The sequence below is a fragment of the Bos indicus genome, chromosome 29 (assembly GCF_029378745.1).
Source record: "Bos indicus isolate NIAB-ARS_2022 breed Sahiwal x Tharparkar chromosome 29, NIAB-ARS_B.indTharparkar_mat_pri_1.0, whole genome shotgun sequence".
In the NCBI taxonomy this organism is placed as follows: Eukaryota; Metazoa; Chordata; class Mammalia; order Artiodactyla; family Bovidae; genus Bos; species Bos indicus.
In genome coordinates, this window is record NC_091788.1 from 24,448,679 (window position 1) to 24,472,467 (window position 23,789).

The 23,789-nt window shown below is 38.0% G+C and overlaps 1 protein-coding gene across 2 annotated transcripts in view; it reads right to left on the bottom strand.

Annotated features, from left to right (window-relative positions):
* NELL1 (neural EGFL like 1) overlaps positions 1 to 23,789 on the bottom strand; it is a 1,057,189-nt gene that overhangs the window by 828,650 nt on the left and 204,750 nt on the right. For both annotated transcript variants that reach the window (XM_070783206.1, XM_070783205.1), the window contains exon 5: positions 18,315 to 18,411. In XM_070783206.1, coding sequence (XP_070639307.1) covers positions 18,315 to 18,411 — 97 coding nt within the window. The remainder of the gene's footprint in view (positions 1 to 18,314; positions 18,412 to 23,789) is intronic.

Consider the following 23,789-nt stretch of genomic DNA (forward strand, 5'->3'; position numbering starts at 1 on the left):
AATTTACCACCTACCTTAAATAAAATGTTGTATCACTATAGTTGAAGCCTTCTGGATACCCATCCCTAATAAAATCCCATTTCTTCCTCTCAGAAGTTAAACTAGTCTGAATTTAAGCTTATCAATTCCCATATCTTTATCTTTTCACCCATCAGTTCAGTTCAGTTGCTCAGTCGTGTCTGACTCTTTGCGACCCCATGGACTGCAACACACCAGGCTTCCCTGTCCATCACCAACTCTCAGAGCTTACTCAAATGCATGCCCATTGAGTCAGTGATGCCATCCAACCATAAATGTATAAATAAGCAATATATAGGATTGTTTTGCATTTTTAAACATATAAATGATTTAATACCATAATTTTCTTCCACACCTTGCTTTTTCATTCAACATTATGTTTGCAATTCATCAATTTTTATTCAATTTCTAAGATTTTAATGTTTACCACAATTTAAATATTCTAATGATGGACAGCTTGGTTTGTCTTTCTTTAAAGTTTTTGAAATTTAAAAAAACAAATGCTCCTGTGATAATGCTTGTACATATCTCCTTGGGTACATGAGTTTCTTTAATAGAGAAACATGGAAAGAAGAGTTTGTTCAGGGTTTATACCTAGAAGTTGGGTTCCTGTGTCATAAGTTATGCACATCTTCAATTTTATAAAAAATCTCCCCAACTGCTCTCCCTAGCTGTTCTACCAGTTCAAATTTCCACTACAGTGAACACATGACAACTATCTCCTTCACACTTAACATTGTTGGTTTGGTTTTTTTTTTTTTCCATTTTGTTAGAATGATGGCTAAGAAATGTGCGTATGTGCTCAGTCACGCACCACTCTTTGCGACCTCATAAACTGTAGCCCACCAGGCTCCTCTTTCCATGGGATTTTCCAGGCAAGAATATCAGAATGAGTTGCCATTTCCTAGTCCAGGGGATCTTCAGAACCAGGGATCTAAACCACATCTCCTACGTTGCCAGGCACATTCTGTACCACTCTGTCACCTGGGAATCCCAGCTAAGAAACAGTATCTCCTAATGGTTCCAATTTGCATTTCCAAGATAACTACTGAAATGGAATTCCTTTTAATACATCTATTTGCTTCCACTTTGAAGGACTGCCTTTTATACATATTTTGCTAGATTTCTTATTGAGTTATGAGAGTCTTGATTTGTAGCATTTCTTTAATGAATATTATTCAATATTTCTTTGCTAACTGATCATTGTTGCCAAGATTATCTTTCATAAACAGATCTTTGTATTCTATATATTAAACTTATCAATATTTCCTTTAATGATTCTGTATTTTTTGATCTTAAGAAATTGTTCTCTACTCCAAGAACATGAAGATTTGCTTCTATTTGTCTTCTAAAAACTTTTAAAGTTTTAATGTTTAGGTATTTAAGTTAATTCTAAATGTTAATTGTTTTTTTGGATATGGTATGCAAATAAATACTTAAAGCCTTTCCTGTCACTATACACAGTCAATCATATCAATTTATATATACATGAAATATTTAGTTAACTGAGTTTCCTAAACATTTATCAATGAATACATCCTCTCATCATGTATCTGATATGCCATTTCAAGTTTCCAAGTTGCCATATATAATGGAACAGTATCTGACTTCTCCATCTGTTCTATTGACTCATATGCCAATTCTTGCACTATAAGATTCCTATGAGTTTATTATAAGCCTTTATATCTAAAAGAGCAAGTCCCTCTTCCTTTTTCTTCTTCAGAATTGTCATTATTCTTGTTCTTTAATCCTCCATAGGGCTTCCCTGGTGGCTCAGACAGTAAAGAATCTTTACTGCCTGCAGTGTAGGAGAACCAGTTTGATCCCTGAGTCAGGAAGATTCCCTGGAGAAGAGAATGGCTACCCACTCCAGTATCCTTGTCTGGAGAATTCCACAGACAGAGGAGCCTGGTATGTTACAGTCCATGGGATCACAGAGTCAGACACAACTGAGAAACTAACACTTTCACTTTTCTTCTTTCTTCAATCTTCTACATAAATTTTAAAATCAGCTTATAGATTCCATCCAAAAAAAAAAATCCTGTTGGAAATTTATTACAAGTTAACTGAATCTACAGATCAATTTGGGAAGAACGGCATTACTATTTAAAACCTTCTTCTCCAGGAACATGGTATATCTTTTCCAATTTAGATGTTCTTTAATATAGTTTATAATAGAATTTTATAATTTGCTTCATAACTGTCATGGATATATTTGATTTTATTTGTGCTTAAGTACCTATACATTGTTATTATAAACAAAATGTTATATCTAACTGCATTTTTGTTGTTCCTGCTGCAAATTTCATTCAGTAACGCAGCTGACTTTGTTTTTTGATTTTATATTTACTCAAAGTGAAAACTTTTGTTCATACAAAAAGAGTATCCAAAAAAAGCCAACAGAAGTGTCCAGTCTTTCTGAAGTCTCTTGGCAATTGTAATTATTCATGAATCCAATTTTTGTAGACTATTACATACTTTGTGAATAAGTATGTTTTTCTTTTTCATAATCCTAAAGGTTTTAACTTACTTTGCTGGTAAGGACCTACAGTAAAGTGTTGAAAAGAAACATGGTAATAGAGATTCCTACATGATTTCTGATTTCAGTAGGAATCTTCTTAATATTTAAACTATAAGTGTGATGTTTCTATGTATGTTTTCGTCATGTACTTTTTATCAGCTTAATGTTTTCTTCTATTCTGATTTTGCTAAGAATTTTTTTTGTCATGAATCAGTATTGAATTTCATGTAGTGTTTTTTTCTGCCTCTTGAGATAACCACAGAAATGAACAAATATTCTGATGATGAAAACAGATTTATATTATTGATTGAAATAACCAACAGGCTCTCTCGCTCGCTCTTTCACACACACACACACAGATACACTCAGTTTGCTAATATTTTGTTTAACATGTTAATCTGTGTTTAAACATGTTAATCCATGTAATTTACTTTTGAAGTAAATTAGCTTGTACAATTTCTTGTGTAATCCCTGTCTAGTTTACACATCAAAGTAACTCTATCCTTATAAAATGAGATGGGTAGTGTTTTCATTTATTTTCTCCTCTGGAAGAGTTTATATAAAATAAGAGATGTTTCCTTGGGTGTAATACAGCTCCCTTGTATAACTGTCTGAATCCAGTGCTTATTTGGTGGAAAGACATCGTAGACTGCAAAAATGGTCACAGTCCTTTGCTCTTTGCCGGTTCCACGCTCTGTGTAATGAGAATTTGTAGCATATCTCATCAAAAGGCAGAGTCTATTTCCCATACTCTTAAATCTGGCCTTGTAACTTGGTTTGGCCAGTAAAGTGCAGAAAAATAATGTGCAAGTTTCAACTGCAGGCTTCAAAAGGCCATTCAAAGTTTTGTTCCAGCTCTAGAAACCCTTGTGAGCAATCATGTTAACAAAACTGGACTAGACTATAACATGTAGCAGAGATAAACCAAACTAAACATTCTAGAACAGTCAGCCCCTAGAAAACCTAGCAGCTGACCAAAGATGCTACAAAGTGAACTCACTGAGAATGTAAGAACCAGTCAGCAAAACCCAGCCCAAATTGCCAACACACAGAATTCTGAACTGCACAAATGGTTGCTGTTCAAGCTGCTAAGCTTCAATTTGTTATGCATCAAAAGCTAATTAGTACAGTATACAGATTTTAAAATATAAATTTTTTATGATATGTTAAAGATTCCAAGACTGTCTGGGTTTTTCACTTCTTAAATCCATTTTGATCATGTATATAATAAGGAATTATTCATTTTTCTCTAGTTTTCTATTTCATTGGCACAAAACTGTTAATAATTAATTACTATTGGTTTTATTTTCAGAGTGTTTTTTGTGTGCATTTGTTATTCACATTGGTTTTTACACCTTCTCCCATTTTCTTCTTGCTCAAACTTCCAGATGTTTAGCCTGAGTTATTCTTTTCTAAAAAGGTTAGCTTTTTTCCTCCAGCTATGATTAAGATCTTCTCTGTGTCCTTGGGTGTTCTGCTATTCTGCCAATACATCTAGATTTGGCTTTCTGTCTATCCTCATTTGTGTAACAGATTATCAAAATGATCCAGAATTCTTCCATTCCTTGTATCCATATCCTTGCAATGTTATACTGCAGAATACTTCAAGAGATGAAGTCTGTTTACTTACCCCTTGCTACTAGATTTGGTCATATGACTTTCTTTGAGCAATAAATTATTAGCAAACGTGATCAAGCAGAGCCTTAAAATGCACTAGAATTCTAAGGCTTCCTCTATTCTTTTTGAAATTTTAAAATTTCCATGTGAATAAGCTGGAGTAGACTCCACCTGGGGGAGAACAGCAGTCAACAGCCAGCCTGCCACCAGAGTTGTGAAGAAGATATCTATTGACCAACCAATTGCTTACAGCCATATCAGAGAGCTCAGTAGATTACCGGCATACCCTGACTAAACCAGAAATGTCATCCCATCAACCCAAAGAATTATGAACTGAATAAAATGACTTGTTTAAGCTTCTAGGTTTTCTGAGTGACTTTTTACAGACAGCAAGAGCTTACTCTTTGATTGTACTGTGTTTTCTATAATCAGAGTTGATGTCTTATCAACTTTGCAATACCCTTAACCATCACACTTCTGTTGAGGTTCAGTTGCTAAGTTCTCTCTGACTCTTGGCGACCCCCATGGACTATAGAACATCAGGCTTCCTTGTCCTTCACCATCTCCTGGAGCTTTCTCAAACTCATGTCCATTGATTCCATGATGCCATCTAACATCCCATCTTCTATAGTCCCTTCTCCTCCTGCCCTCAGTCTTTCCCATCATCAGGGTCTTTTCCAGTGAGTAATTTATTCTCAACAGGTGGCCAAAGGTTGGAGCTTCAGCATCAGTTCTTCCAGTGAATATTCAGGGTTGATATTCTTCGGGATTGACTGGCTTGATATACTTTCAGTACAGGGGATTCTCACGAATCTTCTCCAGAACAATTCAAAAGCAGCAATTCTTCAGCACTCAACCTTCTTGATGGTCCAACGCTCACCTTCATACATGACTACTGGAAAAACCATAACTTTGACTAAGACAGACCTTTGCTGGCAAAGTAATGTCTCTGCTTTTTAATACGTTGTCTAGATTTGTCATAGTTCTTCATCCAAAGAGGAAGTGTCCAGTGTATATATGTGTATATATACTTCCATAAATATTTGAAAACTCCAAAAGATAATGGGAGAAAGGAGTTATGGGCACTATTAGAAGTGTGATGAAACATGCATAGAGAGAGGAAAACAACAGAATGAGAAAGACTAGAGATCTTGTCAAGAAAACTGGAGATAACAAAGGAACATTTCATGCAAAGATGGGCACAATAAAGGACAGAAACTGCCAGGACATAACAGAAGCAGAAGAGACTAAGAAGCAGTGGCAAGAATATACTAAAAAATAGACAAAAAAGTTCTTAATCACCTGGATAACCATGATGGTGTGGTCACTCACCTAGAGGCAGAAATCCTGGAATGCACATTCAAGTGGGTCTAGGAAGCATTGTATGTGCTTAGTTGCTCGGTCAAGTCCAGTTCTTTGTGACCCTTTGGACTGTAGCCTGCCAGGCTCCTATGTCCACGAGATTTTTCAGGCAAGAAATAATGGACTGGGTTACCATTTCCTTCTCCAGGGGATCTTTCTGATCCAGGGATTGAACCTGTGTCTTCTATGTCTCCTGCACTGCAGGCAGATTCTTTACCCACTGAGCCATCAAGGAACTCACTATGAACAAAGCAAGTGGAGGTGATGGAACTCCAGCTGGCCTATTTTAAATCCTAAAGAATGATGCTGTTTTAAAATTCTGTACTCAATATGACAGCAAATTTGAAAAACTCAGCAATGGCCACAGGACTGGAAAAGGTCAGTTTTCATATCAATCTCAAAGAACAGCAATGCCAAAGAATGTTCCAACTACTGTACAATCACACTCATTTCACATGCTATAGCAAGGTAATGCTCAAAATCCTTCAAGCTAGGCTTCAACAGTACATGAACTGAGGACTTCCACATGTACAAACTGGGTTTTAAAAAGGCAGAGGAACCAGAGACCAAATTGCCAACATTTGCTGTATCATAGAAAAAGCAAGACAATTCAAGAAAAATATCTACTTCTGCTTTATTCACGATGCCAAAGCCTTTGACTGTGTGGGTCACAACAAACTGTGGACAATTCTTATAGAGATGGGAATACCAGACCACCTGACCTGTTTCCTGAGAAATCTGTATGCAAATCAAGAAACAACAGTTAGTAGACTACTTCTGCCTATCCTTTCACTGAAGGGGTAGTCTTCAGTATTGTGGCTTTATCTTACAAGTTTCTGTCCTAATTTTTAATCTTGCATGGAATCCAAGCCATTCTTCATATCCCACACAGAATGTTGAAATTTAAGACTCTAAACGGAACTCTTAAATATTGCTAATGAGAGTTTAAAATAATATAGCCACTTTGAAAAGTAAATTGGCATTTTTTGATGATGTTAAACATACATTTAATATTGTTGTTGCTGTTTAGTACCTAAGTCGTGTCTGATTCTTCTCAGCCCCATGGTCTGTAGCCCACCAGGTTCCTCTGTCCATGGATTTCCCAGGCAAGAATACTGGAGTGGGTTGCCATTTCCTTCTCCAGGGGATCTTCCCAACCCAGGCATCAAACCTACATCTCTTGCATTGGCAGGTGGATTCTTTACCACTGAGCCACAAAGGAAGTCCCACACTTAAGATACAGGCCAGCAATCCCACTCCAACATATTTACCCAAATGAAAATGAAAACTTCTTTTTTTCATAAATAGCCTGTATGCAAACATTTTAGTAGCTTTATTCATAAATACTCAAAACAACCTAAATTCTCATGAACGGACAAATTATAGTATATGCATACAATAGAGCTGGAATGCAACTCAGCAATAAAGAATGAATCTTGATATACACAATAACATGGGTGAATCTCAACATATATACACACACATATAAATGATTCCATTTATAACACATTCTGGGAAAGGCAAAATTCTAGGAGAAGACAACAAATCATTGATTCCTAGAGATGTAGGATAAGGAGAAGACTTGAACAAAGTGCAGTACAATAGAATTTCTGGAGGTTATCAACAATCCTTTATCTTGATTATGATGGTATACATGACTGTATAAAATTCCTAAAACTCAGAGAACCATAAATTTACAGGGAAATTTATTTTATATGAATTATACCATAATTTTCAAAAAAGGAAAAAAAGCCCAAGATCAAATGGTTTCACTGGTCTACCAAACATTTAAAGAGTTAATGCCAGTCCTTCTCAAATTTTCAAGAAAAGTTAGAGGCAGAGACATGCTTAAACTTATTTTTCAAGGTTAGTATTACCCTGATACCAAAGCCAGAAAATAACACTACAGAAAAAGAAATCTATATACCAATATCCTTGATAAACATAGATGCTAGGGGGGCAGTCCTAAGATGGCACAGGAATAGGACAGGGAGACCACTTTCTCCCCAATGAAATCATCAAAAGATCAGTTGAATGTTGAGCAACTTCCAAAAAACAACTTCTGAATGGTAGCAGAGGACGCCAGGCACCCAGAAAGGCAGCCCATTCTCTTGGATAGGAGGTAGGACAAAATATAAAAGACAAAAAGAGAGACAAAAGCGTTAGGACAGAGACCCATCCTGGGGAGGGAGTTGTGAAGGAGAGGAAGTTTCCAAACACCAGGAAACCCTCTCACCAATGGGTCTGTGGGGAGTTTTGGAATCTCAGAGGGCAACATAACCAGGAGGGAAAAAAACAAAAAACAAAACCCACAGAATACATGCCTTAACCAAAACTCCCAGCAGAGAAATACTCAAGACGCTCGCATCTGCCACCAGCGAGCAGGGGAGGTGCAGGTTGCATGCTTAGGGTAAGGACCAGGCCTGAATGCCCTGAAGGAGCTAAGGTGAGATAGCAACCCGAACTGTGGGATGGCCTGAGAGAAGAAAAAAAGAAAACAGAGAGAGAGAGAACTTCCCCACGAAAAGTTCTAACCCAAGACAGAGCCTGGCCGGCTCATGGAACAAAGGATTGAACGAATACCAAAGGAGAGCTAGCTGGCTATGGACTGGGCCCATTCCCCTGTGGGCAACATCCAGAGCCGGAAGGCAAGAGGCAATCTCAGCCCCAGAGATGGCATCCTCCACCAAACTGTGAGCAGGCTCCCAGTTGCTAACCACGTCTTCTGGGATCCTGGACGGTTGACATCTGCCAGGAGGGTCGCAGCCTGAGATCAGCCCCCCAGAGGCGACACGCGGCACACCTGAGATGGTGCTCTTGCTGTGCATCCAGGAAACCAAGCAGCTGGGAACAGGGTGGTGATAAGATGCACCATACACCTGCGACAGTGTGCTCGCCAAGCACCTGGTCGCCCGAGCTCCTGGACCTGGAAAGGCCACAAAACGCAGGCCCAACCGAGTCTGTGCCTTTGTGGAATACCTAAAAGCCTGAACCTGAGCAGCTTAGGCTTGGGAAGTGCATGCGACCCAGGGCCGCTTTGGACAGTTCCCCTTCAGAGCAACCTGGAGCCTGAGCAGTGTAGACCAGGAAAGCACACGCGCTGTGAGCTGGGGCAAACCCAGTGTGGTCCATACACTGTGAGCACTCCCCACACACGCCAGTGATATTTGTTTGCAGTGTTCCTCCCTCCCCACAGCACAATTGAACAAATGAGCCTAAATAAGTGACCCCCCTTGTGTCAGGGTGGAAATTAGACACTGAAGAGACTTGCAGAGGAAGCCAAAATAAACAAAGAAGAGGGAGCCACTCTGGAAGTGACAGGTGCAACAGATTAGTTAACATTGACTAAGCATTGGAGGGGGCCTATAGACCTTGAGAAGAAGTATAAGCTGGAACAAGGAACTATCTGAAACTGAACTGACCCCACACTGCCCTGAACAGCTCCAGAGAAATTCCTAGATTTTTTAGGATTTAGTAAAAATAGATTCCTATTTTTACTATTATCTTTTTTATTATTTTATTTTAAGCTCTTTATTACTCCTTTAATTTTCATTTTTATAACCTACTATTATCTTGCAAAAAAAGACCCTATTTTTAAAGCAAATTTCACATATATATTTTTTATAATTTTTGTGATTTTGTTTTGTATTTTTAATATTGTATCTTTGAGAATCTAACCTCTACTCTAGGTTTTTAATCTTTGCTTTTTGATATTTGTTATCAATTTTGTACCTTTAAGACTCTAATTTTCAGTACCCATTTTTACTTAACAGGTGTGATTACTGGCTTGATTGCTCTCTCCCCTTTTCACTCTCCCTTTTCTTCCCCAAGTTACCTCTATCTCCTCCCTCCCCCTTCTCTTCTCTACCTAACTCTGTGAATCTCTCTGGGTGTTCCAGGCTGTGGAAAACACTTAGGGAACTGCTTACTGGTTAGATTGGTCTCTCCCCTTTTGACTTCCCCTCTTCCCCTCCTAGTCGCCTCTATCTCCCTTCTCCCTCTTCTCTTCTCTATGTAATTCTGTGAACCTCTCTGGGTGTTCCAGACTGTGGAGAGCACATAGGGAATTGATTACTGGCTAGATTGCTCTCTCTCCTTCTGATTTCGCCTCTTCTTCTCCTGGTCAGCTCTATCTCCCACCTCCCTCTTCTCTTCTCCATGTAACTCTGTGAACCTCTCTGGGTGTCCCTCAGTATGGAGAATCTTTTCACCATTAACCTAGATGATTTATCATCAGTGCTCTATGAATGAAGTCTTGAGGCTACTGTAAGAGTAAGACTGAAAGCCAGAGGTAGGAGGCTTAAATCCAAACTTGAAAACACCAGAGAACTGCTCACTCCAGGGAACATTAATTGACAAGAGTTCATCCAAAAGCCTCCATGCCTACGTTGAAACCAAGCTCCACCCAAGAGCCAATGAGTTCCAGAGCAAGACATACCATGCTAATTCTCCAGCAACACAGGAACATAGCCCTGAGCATTAAAATACAGGTTGCCCAAAGTCACACCAAAGCCATAGATACCTCAAAACTCACTAGTGGACACTTCACTGCGCTCCAGAGAGAAGAGATCTGGTTCCATCCACCAGAACACCAATGCAAGCTTCCCCAACAAAGGAAATCTTGACAAGCCACTAGTCCAACCCCATCCACAGGGAGAAACCTCCACAATAAAGAGAAACCACAAACTTCCTGCAGACATAAAGGCCACCCCAAACACAGCAATATAAACAAAATGAAAAGGCAGAGAAATATTCGGTAGGTAAATGAACATGATAAATGCCCACCAAATCAAACAAAAAAGGAGATAGGGCATCTACCTGAAAAAGAATTCAGAATAATGATAGTAAAGATGATCCAAAATCTTGAAAACAAAATGGAGTTACAGATAAATAGATCATAGACAAGGATTGAGAAGATGCAAGAAATGGTTAACAAGGACCTAGAAGAATTAAAAGAGTCAATCAATAATGAATAATGCAATAACTGAGATCAAAATCACTCTGGAGGGAACCAATAGTAGAATAACTGAGGCAGAAGAGAGGATAAGGGAGGTGGAAAATAGAATGGTGGAAATAAATGAAGCAGAGTGGAAAAAAGAAAAAAAGAACTAAAGAAATGAGGACAACCTCAGAGACCACTGGGACAATGTTAAATGCCCCAACATTCGAATCATAGGAGTCCCAGAAGAAGAAGACAAAAAGAAAGACCATGAGAAAATACTTGAGGAGATAATAGTTGAAAACTTCCCTAAAATGGGGAAGGAAATAGCCACCCAAGTCCAAGAAACCCCGAGAGTCTCAAACAGGATAAACCCAAGGCAAAACACCCCAAGACACATATTAATCAAATTAATGAAGATCAAACACAAAGAACCAATATTAAAGGCAGCAAGAGAAAAACAACAAATAACACACAAGGGGATTACCATAAGGATAACAGCTGATCTTTCAATAAAAATTCTTCAGGCCAGGAGGGAATGGCAGAACATACTTAAAGTGATGAAAGAGAAAAATCTACAACCCAGATTTCTATACCCAGCAAGGATCTCATTCAAATATGAAGGGGATCACAAGCATTATAGACAAGCAAAAGATGAGAGAATTCAGCACCACCAAACCAGCTTTTCAACAAATGCTAAAGGATCTTTTCTAGACAGGAAACACAGAAAAGGTTTATAAACTCAAACTCAAAACAAAAAGTAAATGGCAATGGGATCATTTATCGATAATTACCCTAAATGTAAATGGATTGAATGCCCCAACCAAAAGACAAAGACTGGCTGAATGGATACAAAAACAAGACCCCTATATATATTGTCTATAAGAGATCCACCTCAAAATAAGGGACACATACAGACTGAAAGTGAAGGGCTGGAAAAAGATATTTCACAAATAGAGACCAAAAGAAAGCAGGAGTAGCAACACTCATATCAGATAAAATAGACATTGAAATAAAGGCCATGAAAAGAGACAAAGAAGGACACTACATAATGATCAAAGGATCAATCCAAGAAGAAGATATAACAATTATAAGTATATATGCACCCAACACAGGACCACCACAATATGTAAGGCAAATGCTAACAAGTATGAAAGGGGAAATAAACAGTAACACAATAATAGTGGGAGACTTTAATACCCCACTCACACCTATGGATAGATCAACTAAACAGAAAATTAGCAAGGAAACATAAACTTTATATGATACAATGGACCAGTTAGACCTAAGTGATATCTACAGGACATTTCACCCCCAAAAAATGAATTTCACCTTTTTCTCAAGTGCACACAGAACATTCTCCAGGATAGATCACATCCTGGGTCATAAATCTAGCCTTTGTAAATTCAAAAAAAGTTGAAATCATTTCCAGCCTCTTTTCTGACCACAATGCAGTAAGATTAGATGTTAACTACAGGGAAAAAATTATTAAAAATACAAACATATGGAAGCTAAACCACATACTTCTGAATAACCAGCAAATCACAGAAGAAATTTAAAAAGAAATCAAAATATGCATAGAAACAAATGAAAATGAAAACACGCCAACCCAAAATCTATGGAATTCAGTAAAAGCAGTGCTGAGGGGAAGGTTCATAGCAATACAAGCTTACCTCAAGAAACAAGAGAAAAATCAAATAAATAACCTAACTTTACACCTAAAGAAACTAGAAAAAGAAGAAATGAAGAACCCCAGGGTTAGCAGAAAGAAAGAAATTATAAAAATTAGGGCAGAAATAAATGAAAAAGAAACAAAAGAGACCAGAGGCAAAATCAACAAAGCTAAAAGCTGGTTCTTTGAGAAGATAAAATAAAATAGACAAACCATTAGCCAGACTCATCAAGAAAAAAAGGGAAAAGAATCAAATCAATAAAATTAGAAATGAAAATGGAGAAATCACAACAGACAACACAGAAATACAAAGGATCATAAGAGACTACGATCAGCAACTATATGCCAATAAAATGGACAACTTGGAAGAAATGGATGAATTCTTAGAAAAGTATAACCTTCCAAAACTGAAACAGGAAGAAATAGAAAAATCGTAACAGACCCATCACAAGCACAGAAATTGAAACCGTAATCAGAAATCTTCCAACAAACAAAAGCCAAGGACAGATGGCTTCACAGGTGAATTCTACCAAAAACTTAGAGAAGAGCTAACAACTATTCTACTCAAATTCTTCCAGAAAATTGCAGAGGAAGGTAAACTGCCAAACTCATTCTATGAGGCCATCATCACCCTAATACCAAAACCAGACAAAGATGCCACAAAAAAAGAAAACTACAGGCCAATAGCACTGATGAACATCCTTAAAAAAAATCCTTAACAAAATTCTAGCAAACAGAATCCAACAACATGTTAAAAAGATCATACATCATGACCAAGTGGGTTTTATCCCAGGGATGCAAGGGTTCTTCGACATTTGCAAATCAATGTGATACACCACATTAACAAATTGAAAGATAAAAACCATATGATTATCTCAATAGATGCAGAGAAAGCCTTTGACATTCAACATCAAATTTCAACATCCATTTATGATAAAAACCCTCCAGAAAGTAGGCATAGAAGGAACATACCTCAACATAATAAAAGCTATATATGATAAACCCACAGCAAACATTATCCTCAATGGTGAAAAATTGAAATCATTTCCCCTAAAGTGAGGAATGAGACAAGGGTGCCCACTCTCACCACTACTTTTCAACATAGGTTTGGAAGTTTTAGACACAGCAATCAGAAAAGAAAAAGAAATAAAATAAATCCAGATTGGAAAAGAAGTAAAATTCTCACTGTTTGCAAATGACATGATCCTCTGTATAGAAAACCCTAAAGATACCACCAGAAAATCACTAGTGTTAATCAATGAATATAGTAAAGTTGCAGGATATAAAATTAACATGTAGAAATCCCTTGCATTCGTATACACTAACAATGAGAAAACAGAAAGAGAAATCAAGGAAACAATTCCATTCACCATTGTGACAAAAAGAATAAAATACTTAGGAATAAATCGACCTAAAGAAACAAAAGACCTATATATATATAATTATAAAACACTGGTGAAAGAAATCAAAGATGACACAGATGGAGAAATATACCATGTTCATGTATCAGAAGAATCAATATAGTGAAAATTAGTATACTACCCAAAGCAATCTACAGATTCAATGCAATCCCTATCAAGCTACCAACGATATTTTTCACAAAACTAGAACAAATAATTTCACTATTTGTATGGAAATACAAAAAACCTCAAATAGCCAAAGCAATCTTGAGAAAGAAGAATGGAACTGGAGGAATCAACCTGCCTGACTTATGGACACCTTATCTTTGACAAAGGAGGCAAGAATATACAAATGGAAAAAAGACAATCTCTTTAACAAGTTGTGCTGGGAAAACTAGTCAACCACTTGTAAAAGAATGAAACTAGAACACTTTCTAACACCATACACAAAATGAACTCAAAATGGATTAATCATCTAAATGTAAGACCAGAAACTATAAAACTCCTAAAAGGAAAACATAGGCAAAACACTCTCTGACACAAATCACAGCAGGATCCTCTATGACCCACCTCCCAGAGTAAAAGAAATAAAAGCAAAACTAAACAAATAGGACATAATTAAACTTAAAAGCTTCTGCACAACGAAGGAAACTATAAGCAAGGTGAAAAGACAGCCTTCAGAATGGGAGAAAACAATAGCAAATGAAGCAACTCACAAAGAATTAATCTCAAAAATATACAAGCAGTTCATGCAGCTCAATTCCAGAAAAATAAAAGACTCAATCAAAAAATGGGCCAAAGAACTAAACAGACATTTCTCCAAAGAAAACATACAGATGGCTAACAAACACATGAAAAGATCCTCAACATCACTCATTGTCAGAGAAATGCAAATCAAAACCACAATGAGGTACCATCTCACGCCATTCAGAATGCTGCTGCTGCTAAGTCGCTTCAGTCATGTCTGACTCTGTGCGACCCCATAGACAGAAGCCCACCAGGCTTCCCCATCCCTGGGATTCTCTAGGCAAGAACACTGGAGTGGGTTGCCATTTCCTCCTCCAATGCGTGAAGTGAAAAGAGAAAGTGAAGTCGCTCAGTCATGTCTGACTCTTAGCAACCCCAAGGACTGCAGCCTACCAGGCTCCACCATCCATGGGATTTTTCCAGGCAAGAGTACTGGAGTGGGGTGCCATTGCCTTCTCCAGCCATTCAGAATGGCTGCTATCAAAAAAGTCTACAAACAATAAATGCTGGAGAGGGTGTGGAGAAAAGGGAACCCTCTTACACTGTTGGTGGGAATGCAAACTAGTCCAGCCACTATGGAGAACAGTGTGGAGATTCCTTTAAAAATTGGAAATAGAATTCCCATATGACCCAGCAATCCTACTGCTGGGCATACACACTGAGGAAACCAGAATTGAAAGAGACACGTGTACCCCAATGTTCATTGCAGCACTGTTTACAATAGCTAGGACATGGAAGCAACCTAGATGCCCATCAGCAGGTGAATGGATAAGAAAGCTGTGGTACATATACACAATGGAATATTACTCAGATATTAAAAAGAATGCATTTGAATAAGTTCTAATGAGGTGGATGAAACTGGAGCCTATTATACAGAGTAAACTAAGTCAGAAAAAGAAACAGCAATACAGTATATTAACATATATATATGGAATTTAGAAAGATGGTAACAATGACCATATAGGTGAGACAGCAAAAGAGACACAGATGTAAAGAACAGATTTTGGACTCTGTGGAAGAAGGCAAGGGTGGGATGATTTGAGAGAATAGCATTGAAACATGTATATTACCATATATTGAAATAGATCGCCAGTCCAGGTTCAATGTATGAGACAGGGCGCCCAGGGCCAGTACACTGAGATGCCCCTGAGGGATGTGATGTGGAGGGAGGTGGGAGGGGGGTTCAAGATGGGGGACACATGTACACCCATGGCTGTTTCACGTCAATGTATGGCAAAAACTACTACTATATTAGGACTTCCCTGGTGGCTCAGATGGTAAAGCATCTGTCTACAATGCAGGAGACCTGGGTTCAATCCCTGGGTTGGGAAGATCCCCTGGAGAAGGAAATGGCAATCCACTCCAGTACTATTGCCTGGAAAATCCCATGGACAGAGGAGCCTGGTAGGCTATAGTCCATGGGGTCGCAAAGAGTCGGACACGACTGAGAGACTTCACTTTCACTTTCTTTTCATTGTAAATTAATTAGCCTCCAGTTAAATAAATTAATTTTTTTAATACTAGATTGAAAACAAAATCATAGATGCCAAAATTCTTAAAATATTAGCAAATCAAATTAAGAGTACATTAAAAGAACATGCACCAAGGTCAAGTGAGATTGATCCCTGGGATGCAAGGATGATTCAAGTCATGCAAATCAATAATTGTGATATACCACATTAACAGAATGAAAGCTAAAAATCATATGATCCTATCAATAGATGTAGAAAAAGCATCTGACAAAATGCAGTATCCTTTCATGATAGAAACACCCAAATTGGGCATAGAAAGAACATAGTCCAATGTAATAAAGGTCATAGTCAACATCATACTCAACAGTCAATGATTGAACACTCATTCAAAAATCAGGAATAAATACTTGGTGCCCATTCTCACCATTGATATTCAACATAATACTTGAAGCCCTATATAGAGCAATCAGGCAAAAAAAAAAAAAAAAGGAACAAAAGGTTTCCAAATTGGAAATGAAGAAGTAAAAGGTAACTGCTTGTAGATATAATCTTATACACAGAAAACTCCAAAACTCCACCAAAAAACTTTTAGAACAAATCAATGAAAGTCTGTAAAATTGTAGGGTACACAACCAAAATATAAAAATCAGCTGCATTTCTATACACTGACAACAAAATACCCAAAAAAGAAATAAAACAACCTCATTAACAATAGCATCAAAACTAATAAAATACTTAGGAATAAATTTAAGGATATGAAAGATCTGTACACTGAAAACTACATGACTGATTAAAAACCTGAAAAAGACACACATGAATGGAAACATATCCCATATTCATGGATCAGAATAATTACTACTGTTAAAATCCCTCACTACCCAAAGTCATCTGTAGATTCAAAGCAATCCCTATGTAAATCCAAAAGGCATTTTTCACAGATACTGAAAATAAATCCCCAAATTTGTCAAAGCCAAATAGGCATTGTAAGACCCCCAAATAGCCAAGGTAATCCTGAGAAAGAAGAACAAAGTTAGAGGCACCATACTTTCTGATTTCAACTTGTACTACAAAGCTATAGTAATCAAAACGGTATGATTTAGCAAAAATAGACACATAATCCAATGAAACAGAATTGGGAACCCAAAAGTCAATCCTTGCATATATGGACAACTAATATTTGCAAATCACAAAGCTGATAAGTGGTTAATATCTGAAATATACAAAGAACTCATACAACACAATAGCAAGAGAAAGTCTGACTTTAAAATGGGCAGAGAAACTGAATAGACATTTCTCCAAGGAAAACATACATGTATACCTCCAACAAAAAAATTTTAAGAAGATGATATGGTGTGTATGTGTACACATACAGAGTAGAATATTATTCAATCATGAGAAAAAATATCCTGCCATTTGCAACAACATGGATGGATCTTAAGGGCATTATGCAAAGTGAAACAGGTCAGATAGAGAAATACAAATAATGCATGATATCACTTATGTGTGGACTCTAAAAACCTGATTCATAGACACAGAGTAGTTGCCAGGGTTTAGGGAAAGTGGGGGGAATGGGCAGATGTTGGTCAAAGGATATCTTCCACTTTTAATAGTTCTGGGGACCTAATTACAGCATAGTGATCACAGCAAATAATACTGTACTATAAACTTGAAAGCTGCTGAAAGTAATCTTAAATGTTCTCACCATGAAAAAAGAAATGGTAATTATGTAATGTGATGGAAGTGTTAGACAACATTATGGTGGAAATCATTTTGCAATATATTACATGTGTCAAACTGATGTACACCTTATACATAATGTTGTATGTCACTGACATCTCAATGAAGTTGGAATAGATAAGTAGATTAAAAGAAAAAGGTAATAAACTTAAATATCTAACTCTTTGGTATTGGCAGACATCCCTTTGGTTTTCACTTCCCTTCATATATTTAGCCTCTAAGGATCTCCCTTCTTGTAAGTGCAATGACAAATCTTAAAAGACTTTTGTTCTATTTTATCCAACATTTATAGGCATTCTGAAGCAAAAGGATTTCACAAATATCTAGTCTACCATATGGCCAGAAGCAAAATTCTGCCATTCTATTGAAGTACAAGACTATCTTAAAATTTCATGATGTTTTTTAACTTTTTCAATTCACTTTATCACTGAGTCCTGATGCTTCTATAAAGCACAATAATGCAGTTATTGTATTACACTCTTTATAGACAGGAAAACCAAAACTGATGGAAGTTGATTCATTTCTTATTGTTTATCTAAACTAGACATCTACCCAAAAACTGAATTAATCAAGATTCTGAGAATGAAAAGGAACTTGAAGATTACCTTAAATCTCCCAGAAGTATAGCAATAAGAAATAGTGTGAGGATTATTTACATTCTGGATCATCCATAGCTGACAGAGTGAAGTGTGTGACCTTGGGCAAGTCACTGAAGTCTCTGTCTAATCTCAAAACACCCACATCATAGAATCGCTGTGACAATTAAGTGAGTGCATTCACATCAAGCACATAGAATAGCATGTTGCAAAAAGTAGAAGGTAGTGCTTACTTTGAATAAACCATGCTTTTGGTTGCGCTGACCAAGCCATAAATTGCTTCCAGGGGGAAGGTTGGTCTCAGGAGGATCTATCACACGCTCATAAATCCTGTAGGAGCAAAGAACACAGTTACTAATAAAGAGGTTCAAAGTGGAACCCAAAGGTACATACATATCATTGGAAGTACTCATGGCATTTGCTGCTGGTATAGAGATGGAGGCAATATGGGGTACATTTTTGATGACAGGAACAGAATCAGAGATTTGTTCCTGACAACACTTGGAAACATTATCTGGGCCTCTCCCAGCTTTCTATCTTTGCTCTTTTTGCAGAGGAAGAAGAAAGAGGGTAACATTTTAGCTTGTCTACTCTGAGTAATGAATTTTATATAACCTCTGAGTAAAGTAGTTTTACCCATTTTTCAGGCGAGAATGTTGAGGTTCAGAGACCATAAAGAAGCCAACCAAGACAGCGAGAGAAAAGTTGGGATGAGAATCTATCTGGCCTGGCTGTGAAGACCATGCACCCTCCTCTGTGCTCTACAACTCTCTGACAGCTTTATCCAGCTTCTACTTATTTCTACAGTAATTTCCCATACCCCATCTAAACAACTGAGGAGCAGCTGCCCACATGATAATGAGCTTCCTGTACAAAATCAAGTAAATAAAATCATCATCCAATGAATATTTATTGAGCATTTCTTTATGCTTCAACCTCCTTATAAGGCAACAGAAGATAGAGCAATAAACCAGATATACAAAGTCCTGTCCTCATAGAGTAAAAGAAAGAAAGAATTCTGCACAAGAAGAAAAATCTTCATGTGATGCATGAAGACACAGAACTAATACAGAGAAAGCAACCATCCCGGGATCTTTGCAGGCACTGACAAGACCTACTGAACAAGCAACCTGTCTCAGTTACCCTGCCCTCCCAGGCTCCATGTTAGTCAATAACAAATTCTGAAATTTGTGCTTTTTTTTTATTTTTTTTATTTTTAAACTTTACATAATTGTATTAGTTTTGCCAAATATCGAAATGAATCCGCCACAGGTATACATGTGTTCCCCATCCTGAACCCTCCTCCCTCCCCATACCATCCCTCTGGGTCGTCCCAGTGCACTAGCCCCAAGCATCCAGTATCGTGCATCGAACCTGGACTGGAAACTCGTTTCTTACATGATATTTTACATGTTTCAATGTCATTCTCCCAAATCTTCCCACCCTCTCCCTCTCCCACAGAGTCCATAAGACTGTTCTATACATCAGTGTCTCTTTTGCTGTCTCGTACACCGGATTATTGTTACCCTCTTTCTAAATTCCATATATATGCGTTAGTATACTGTATTTATGTTTTTGTGCTTTCTTTAGAAACAGTCCCTGCAAACACCAGCTGATCAAAGGCCTCCACCTCACCTCTGGCAAGTACCTTCCAGCACCTGAGTATTGAGAAGGGAAAGGAAGAGCTCAACTAAGACTTGAACCTGTCTCCATAGATGCTCAGAAGAGACTGAGTGTGGTGAGATACAGGGACTGCCTCTTGCCAGAGGGTTCTGAATTTCTCCAGCAGCTTTCAATAGTAAAGTGCAGAAGAACTGGAGGACTGTCCAGTTACATCAAGGCCAGTGAATTATTGCAAGGCTGATGCAGCTGGGATCTATCACACTGCAGCCTTATGCTTATGTCTTAGCCACATCATCCATTACTCTCCTGTTTCCCAACAATATATACAGGGTATTCAATTGACAAAGCTCTAAATACATCAGGTCCTTCTCTACTAATTATCTTTCTGTTATAAATGGAGGCTCAAAACATAAGCAAGATAAATAAGCTTCCCTAAAAAAAGGTAGTCAGTGTTTTCTCCACAACAATGCATCCTTTCTTTTTCTGTTAGAAGGAACCATTTGAGATGAAGCAATGTGTCAAAACTGCCTGAATACAAGATGCTATATACTTCCTTTAAAAAGTTTTCTTTCCTAATATTAGTGGAAAACTAGAAAAAAGGCCAAATTTACAACAACAGAGAAACTCATACATTATCAAGTAGATCAGCTTGATAGAATTTACTACAGTCATTAACAGTGATAAATATGCAGGTTATGAAATATGGGGAAGTATACACAAAATAATTTTCATCAGAGGAAAGGGGAATGCAAGATTATTTATGCACTATGGAGATAATGATGCAAAAATTATATTCAATGTTGGTGAGTTTCAGAGGAGGCCAGAGAGAAATGAAAATCGCTATATTTAGGTGAAGAGGCAGAACATAATTTTCCATGAGGTGGTTTCACTAAACAGTTGAAAGTGTTGTCAACCTATTTATCTTAACCTTCTTTTGAAACATCTGCATCTGTCATAGTGAGAATAGTTTTCCATCCAAATGCCTTCTTTTTGGTTTTCAAAATGCTAGAAGGTAAGCTCAAAGGAGTAAAGGACGGGGCTTTATCTAATGTTTACTAAGTGCATTAAAGAAGGAAAAACCAGAAAGATCAACTCCCTCTCCTGCTGTCTCTTCCACAAACATAGTAGTTCCCTGGAAGAAACCCTTGAAGAAGCAAACTTTTGAGGTCACTATCATAAACAGGTGGCAACCCAAGGTGCATGAGCCAAAGGGGAAAGCTGACTTCCATGTCCTACAGTCCTGTCAGGATCTGCTATTCATGCCAAGGGAAGTCTGCACTGCTGCCTTCCTGGAAGCCCCTCCTATTCATTTGGATCAAAGAGCTCCAAGCAGCAGGCACAGTCCACAGATTGCATACAGGCCTAACAAATGGAGAAAACTTAAGAACTATATTAAACTGACATTAAAAACCCACACAAAGGGTATCTTCAGTTCAATTGAGTCTCTCAGTTGTGTCCGACTCTTTGCAGCTGCATGGACTGCAGCACACCATGCCTCCCTGTCCATCACCAACCCCTGGAGCTTGCTCAAACTCATGTCCATTGAGTCGGTGATGCCATAACCATCTCATCCTCTGTCATCCCCTTCTCCTCCTGCCTACAATCTTTCCCAGAATCAGGATCTTTTCCAATGAGTCAGTTCTGTGCATCAGGTTGCCAAAGTATTGGAGCTTCAGCATCAGTCCTTCCAGCGAATGTTCAGGACTGATTTCCTTTAGGATGGACTTATTGGATCTCCTTGCAGTCCAAGGGACTCGCAAGAGTCTTCTCCAACACCACAGTTCAAAAGCATCAATTCTTCCGTGCTCAGCTTTCTTTATAGTCCAACTCTTACATCCATACATGACTACTGGAAAAGCCATAGCATTGACTAGATGGATCTTTGTCAGCAAAGCAACGTCTCTGACTTTTAATATGCTGTCTAGGTTGGTTCTAATTCTTCTTCCAAGGAGCAAGTATCTTTTAATTTCATGACTGCAGTCATCATTTGTAGTGATCTTGGAGTCCAAGAAAATAAAATCTGCTACTTTTTCCATTGTTTCCCTATTTGCCATGAAGTGATGGGACTGGATGCCATGATCTTAGTTTTTTGAATGTTGAGTTTTAAACCAACTTTTTCACTCTCCTCTTTTACTTTCATCAAGAGGCTCTTCAGTTCCTCTTCACTTTCTGCCATAAGGGTGGTGTCATCTACATATCTGAGGTTATTGATATTTCTCCCAGCAATCTTCATTCCAGCTTGTGTTCATCCAGCCCGGCATTTTGCATGATGTACTCTTCATAGAACTTAAATAAGCAGGGTGACAATATACAGCCTTGAAGGACTTTTTTCCCAGTTTGGAACCTGTCTGTTGTCCCATGTTCAGTTCTAACTGTTGCTTCTTGACCTATCTAACCATGTGGAAATATCAGAAAAACCCAATTTGAGGGATAGTCCACAAAATAACTGCCTATGCTCTTTCAAAATCAGTATCATGAAAAGTAAAGAAAGGCTGAGGAGCAATGGCCAATTACAAGCAACCGAAGGGACATAAAAACTAAACATGAGATGGAATCCTGGACTGCATCTTAGAGCAGGAAAACAAAAATCCATAAAGAGGTCAGTAAAAAAATCAGTGAAATTTGAATCAGAATGGTAGATCACAAAATATTATTGTATTGGTGTTCAATTTCCTGATTTTGAGAATTAGGTGGTATATATTTCTGTGACTTGTTCATAGGAAATACACACTGCAGCATTTAGGGGTAAAACGTCATGATGTGTACAATTTCCTCTCAGAGAGTTCAAATTAACAATGTAAATATACACAATATAAGTACAGACATATGTAGACACATCTTTTTACTTTAAGAGAGAGCAGAATTTGAGCAGAGGTTATGATTGTTTTCTTGTGTCATTCTCAAAACTTCTCTGTTGGATTAAATTTATATTAAAGTAAAAAAGTTTTTAAAATAGAGTAAAAAAGCTAAAAAGGTCTATAACGTATATAAATTAAAAATACAAATAGGCAAAACGATTTTATCTATGAGCCAAGGATACACACAAACTTTAAGTGTCACATAAGGTATATGACACTGTTTTCCTAAAGCAATGGTAATGGTTAGAGAGGAGGGAATGAAAGGCAGGGAAGGAGGGATATCCGAAGGAAGGATTAATGCTAAGAATATCTCATAAACGAAGACACAGGATTATCACATTCCTATCCTCACCTTTGTACAGGGGGAGTTTTTCAACCAACATACCAAACACAATCAGAATCGTGGCAAAAGGGCTGCTGATCCCTGAGGTAGACTGACTCATAGAGACATGCCAGTAGGGAATGACCTGTCACTGAAATCTAGTATTGCCCACATAACTGAAATGAAAAAGCCAAAGCTAATATATGAACTCCTTGGTTTCCAGCGTGCTCAGGAAATCAAATTCTATCTTCTGATACTCTAGTATTATGGTTAACGAGGTTTCCTTCTCATCAGCAAATATCTGACTGTCTATAATGTGTGGGCCACTGCTGGCTATGGGGACATCCAGGCAAAGTCCACAGGGCCAAGTTCCTGCCCTCTGGTCAAGTGCTCGACAGACAACACGCCCTCACACACGCTACAATTCAGAGCAACAAGTGCAAGGATTTGTGGGAGCAGAGGAGAAAGAAGACAGAAGACTTACAGCCGAGTCGTGAATGAAGAATAAAGTGGAGCTGACACACAGACATAATAACCAGCACTTGAACAGAGCTGTGTGCACGCCAATCATTTTTACTGAGAATTTTACATATATTAACTTAATCCTCACAATACCACCATCAGACAGATGTTCTTGGCTCACCAAGGTTAACTAATTTGTCCATGGTTAAGCAGCTGGTGAATGGCAGAGCTGGGATTTGAACCCAGACCCCCAAATCTGAACGACTCACTCAAATAAATTAAGATTCCTAACTTGACTAACTCATCAGGAAGGGAAGGCAAAACAAGCTCATGTGCCAAAGCACATGGTCAGGACTGATCAGCTCTCCCAGAACCCTGGTACACTGCTGTGTGGCTACAAGGAGCCCAGCCTCCTACACATCTGGATGCGGCCATGGAATACG